This window comes from Nanorana parkeri, unplaced genomic scaffold (genome assembly GCF_000935625.1).
Source record: "Nanorana parkeri isolate BGI_ZX_2015 unplaced genomic scaffold, ASM93562v1 scaffold1507, whole genome shotgun sequence".
Classification (NCBI taxonomy): Eukaryota; Metazoa; Chordata; class Amphibia; order Anura; family Dicroglossidae; genus Nanorana; species Nanorana parkeri.
Window position 1 is genome coordinate 289,211 of NW_017307775.1, and position 5,261 is coordinate 294,471.

The 5,261-nt window shown below is 49.9% G+C and overlaps 1 protein-coding gene across 1 annotated transcript in view; it reads left to right on the forward strand.

Annotated features, from left to right (window-relative positions):
• Positions 1–5,261, forward strand: part of SLC39A11 (solute carrier family 39 member 11) — a 204,503-nt gene that overhangs the window by 131,638 nt on the left and 67,604 nt on the right. The window contains exon 6 of the mRNA XM_018570330.1: positions 3,311–3,475. Within this exon, the coding sequence (XP_018425832.1) occupies positions 3,311–3,475 (165 nt within the window). The remainder of the gene's footprint in view (positions 1–3,310; positions 3,476–5,261) is intronic.

Sequence of the window (5,261 nt, forward strand, 5' to 3'; positions counted from 1 at the left end):
CCCGGCCAATCAGGAAGCCGGGCAGCGTGTAATGGCGCGCTGCCCGGCTTCCTGATACCGGAAGTATCGGGCTTGGCATCAGCATTTGGGCGAGTACGAGTACTCGCCCCAAATACTCGGCATCGGCACAGATACCAGTATCGGTATTGGTGCATCCCTAGGTCCAGCGCTGAAAGGTGGAACTGAGGATGGCAGCTAAGCAGTCAGCGGGATCAGTATACAAAGGTAGCAACACCAGGATAAGGATACTTATTTTCCAAAAAGTGACAGTTATTTGTCTGCCGGGGCCAATAAGATTTGAAAATGACAGTCACATGACTAGAACAAAGATCGTCACGTTAAAGCTTGGCGAACGGAGCCTATTGTGTGCTCTCACGTTGATATACCTCTGAGTACATCATTGTATCGAGCTGGATATGTAGAACATCTTTATTATTGCCGTGTTACATTGTATCTGTGATCATTATTTGGATAGAACATCCCTTTGAACTGTCGGCGAGTGTGAACATCTTCCAGTTCTGTAACTCTCCACAGTCTTGTAAGCCGGTCCGAATAGAGCGAGGGAGTATAACATTGAAGTAGAAAGCCGTTCTGGTTCTGTCCCCCTCCCCCGGCTCGCAGGTTACTGCTCCTTGCGAACGTCTTTTTTTTCCCAGGCTGCGAAGTGAAGCGATCTCGTTTTTTTTGTTCTTTTCCTCCCGCAAGTCACCTGGATGGCAAGCTAATTGGCTCTGGATCAAAACAGCGTCTGCTCAGACTTCACAAGGCCTCACATTCTGGCAGGCCTGGGGAGGAACAGCTGTCTGACGCCTCTCACAGCCATCAGTAAAGTGTCAGAGCTTGTGTTATAATCTGGCTCGTGGTGTCTCCCCTCCTGTACAAGGCAGGTGCAGTCGGCTGAGATTGGAAGGCGTTCGGAGTTCGGATCGATTGTAAAACAACTCTACGCCGAAGTGCGTCACTTTTTTAAAACGGAATCTGGGCAAATGTCAAAATGATTAGTGCACTGCGAGGGTTAAAGGCTCATTTTTGTCTAGACTAACATTACGTACCTTAATCTTCCGCTCCTGCAGGCTTCTTCCTCTCCGTGCAACCGGTCCCGGAAGCTGCTTCTCTTCAAGTGCTCTATTGGTTGAACTCTGATGTCATCATGTTCAATGCAGGACCAGTAGTCCTGCATTGTAAGCCCCCAACGCGCTGCCGCAGAACCGTGCAGAACCGTGGAAATCACATTATTCTCTAGCAGCAGCTCTCTATATACTGAGCTTGGGGTGACGGGAGGACGCTAGTTTGTGTCCTCCCGTTACCCTAAGGAGAACTATGGGGAAAAGCCGTGACCCCATAGTTCTCCTTTAATTGAGCGTCCCTTGGACGGGAAGTGTGTTCCTGGCAGGATCTTCAGGTGAAAATAATGGGAAAAAAGGAAATCTAAAGCAGTCACCACATCTAAGGACTGGTCAGCTGCAATATGCTACACTTTGTTTGTGAGTTTCTCTTGGTGTTAAAGTTCTGTGATTTGAGCCGTTTGGTTCCCGAGATGAACGTTGTTCTGCCCGGCCCTCCTAATCGCGGATGGTTTGCTGGCCTTGACTATTCCACATAAAGATCTGACGTCAGGGAGGCTCGTTATCACTCGTACAGGAGAGTCAATGTCACTCGTACAGGAGAGTCAATGTCACTCGTACAGGAGAGTCAATGTACCTCGTACAGGAGAGTCAATGTCACTCGTACAGGAGAGTCAATGTCACTCGTACAGGAGAGTCAATGTACCTCGTACAGGAGAGTCAATGTGCCTCGTACAGGAGGGTCAATGTACCTGGTACAGGAGAGTCAATGTCACTCGTACAGGAGAGTCAATGTCACTCGTACAGGAGAGTCAATGTCACTCGTACAGCAGAGTCAATGTCACTCGTACAGCAGAGTCAATGTCACTCGTACAGGAGAGTCAATGTACCTCGTACAGGAGAGTCAATGTGCCTCGTACAGGAGAGTCAATGTCACTTGTACAGGAGAGTCAATGTACCTCGTACCTTTTATTTGTAGCCTCAGAAGAGCAACTTCTGTAAAAAGGGGGAATGTATGAGGAGCGTTGCCATGCACAGCTGCAGTGCTTCTCATGCATCACTAATTTGGATAACTGACTACACAGCTGAGGCTTGCATCGCGGTTCAAGAATTGCAAATTACAGAGAACTTTACTTCGTTATCACACGGGCAAGAAAACAAACAAACAATCTACTTCCACATATTTTAACTTAAAGGGAGGGAAACAGATTTTTCTTAAGCATAAGAACCCTCCTAGTTCTCCATTAGAGAGTCTTCCTTCCTGGTAACATTTTAACTGCTGCTGACCACAGTGCATATCGAGTTCAAATCGGATCTAATATAGATTGCTCTGGTTTTTGGACAAGAACAAGTGTGGTGTCTGTTCTTATTAGTGTTCAGGAGGGGAAATGTGCCCCTGTTCTGGCCCAATGATAAGAATGGTTGGCTGCAGAGCACCTTGCCCGAGTTGATGGGAGTCCCAAAGGCTCCTCGCTGGGGGTTAAGGAAACCAAATTGAGCATCCACTCATGTAAGAGTGGAGGTCTAGGGTACTTCTTTTGGCCCAGGATCTGGAGGGTCCCAGTGCCTCCTGATTTGAATGGGAATACCTGGTCTGGTCATGGGTTGGGGAAGCAAGGAGACCGTGGTGTCAAGTGCTCCCCTGGGAGTGCTCAAGTAACACTATGGGTTTGGGACACCACTGTGTGAATGGCACCCGAGCCACAACACCAAACATTTCGCCTCTTGGGCTAGGCCTTCTGGTTAAGACCAGGGGAATATAAGACTGAAGGGAAGGACGGAGGTCGGATATAAGACTGAAGGGAAGGACGGAGGTCAGATAGAAGACTGAAGGGAAGGACGGAGGTCAGATATAAGACTGAAGGGAAGGACAGGGGTCAGATATAAGACTGAAGGGAAGGACAGGGGTCAGATATAAGACTGAAGGGAAGGACAGTGGTCAGATAGAAGACTGAAGGGAAGGACGGAGGTCAGATAGAAGATTGAAGGGGAGGACGGAGGTCAGATAGAAGACTGAAGGGGAGGAAGGAGGTCAGATAGAAGACTGAAGGGAAGGACGGAGGTCAGATATAAAATTGAAGGGAAGGACGGAGGTCAGCTTTCAAGACTCTTGTGTGGTAATTTGAACTGTTTTGTGACTCACTAGATGTTCAGAATTCCTGGAGGGTTTAATCTCATGTTACCTTCACAGGTCTGTAGTGATGGAAGCCAGCGTTCTCACTCCATTACTTCTGTGTTCCCTATAGATAAGATTGAGAATGGTGACGTATACCAGAGGAAAAGGGGCGCCCAACCTTCACCGGGAGATGACCTGTCACTGCTGAGCGCCCCAGAACCCGTGAACAAAGGAGGGAGCAGCTGGAGACGGATCATGCTTCTCATCCTGGCCATCACCATACACAACATTCCAGGTAAGACGCATTGTCTCTCATTGTCCTCTACGAGGTGTAGGAACGGATCACTGGGGAGTCCGTGTGAATGAGATCACTGTCACTGGAAAGCTTTATATTATGTCTGATGGGACACAGATGGTTCCGGGACCATCAATGAAATATGCTGAGCTATGTTTGACATCACACTTTACTGAGCTCTACATGTGTGCTGGATTCCTTTGCCCAATTGGAAAGTCTAAGCAGCCAGTAGAAAGGTATTATTGGACATGCCGTTCTGCCTGCCGCCCCCTCACATGACCCACAGAGATGCTGCCTGAGGCAACAGCTTCATTAAAGGAGAACTATGAGGGGGGGAGGGGGGTGCTTTTCACTCGCCTCATAGTTCTAGCCGACCTGTGACAATGAGACTGTCACAGGTCGGCTCAGTAGATCGGGAGGTGAGCGAACACATACCGGCGTTCGCTCACTTCTCGATCCTGTCACAGCTCTCTGCCGTGACAGGGGAGGGGATGGATTCCCCCCTCCCCGCTCCGATCCACCAGCGCTGACTGGCGGAACAGACGGGGGAGGGGGCGGGTTCACAGCTGGCTCTGCTTCTAGATAGGCAGAGCCAGCTGTCACTCACGCAGCTGGGTGGATCCAGACATAATTGTCGGGATCCGTCCCGGCTGCGGCGGTCTCAGTATAATGCGAGCTGTAACTCCCTATATACTGAGCTTAGGGTGACGGGAGGACGCTAGTTTGTGTCCTCCCGTTACCCTAAGGAGAACTATGGGGAAAAGCCCTGACCCCATAGTTCTCCTTTAAAGGGACGGCCCTGGTGGGAAATGCTGAAAAAAAATCCAAAGTCCAAAACGCGGCACGAAAGTCGCACAATCTGCGCCGAATAAATAATTGTATCAGTGGAGGTGTGCAGTGTTACGCCAAGAGGATGATGGGGCAAGACAGTCACAATCATGATTTCTGCGTCTAATAAACTATACGCACTGCGACATGATAGATTTTGTGAAAAGCAATATGTTCCATGTGGCACTTCACATTCCTCTACTGGCCCGTCGTGGTTTAATCAGAGGAGACCAAAAGGAAACCTGTGCCATGCAAAATCCCTCACCCGACGCTGAGCAGCTCCTCTAATGCCCTTTGCCTGGCTCTCTCTCTCTGCTTTCAATGCTCTCTGAGCCACAGAGCCAGAGAAGTTATGCAGCCAGAAATGTTCACATCGAAGCCATTGGATCAGCATGGCAGCCATGCGAAGGGCGTTTCTGGAAGGACGGATCCCTTTAACATGCTGCGTTTTGTCCTCTTGCAACCAGCTGCTCCGATCTGTCTTTCCAGCGCGGCGTGACGAATAAACACGGAGCTCCTTGTTAGAGCAGTTAATACCGAAGGGCAGGCTGCCCACTCGCTGACAGGCTGGCGTAGCCCGGCTCCAGTTGTGCCCGTTCAGCAGGTGCGCTTTGCCTGCTCGGCTAATGGGAGTTTGGCACCGGCTGTGCGCACGCGGCGGCACAAGACTCATTGTATTTGGCTGCCTTTAATGCCAGCTCAGCGCTCGGTGCTCTCTCATCGGTGGACGGGAGTATGTTATTGTTTTTATTTATTTACCGGCTGAGTAACACACCGAGAGATTACCATATAGATTAAACTGCGGGGAGCCGAGTGCGGCATCCTGGAAAAGGTTTCCAGGCTCTTTATGTGACCTGCGATGGCGATTATTTCTCTGTATTCCGATGTTACCTCACTTGTTCTGTCAGGGCACCGACCCAGTAGGGATGGGCTGTCGGCGGTGTTGATCCCAGAGCCG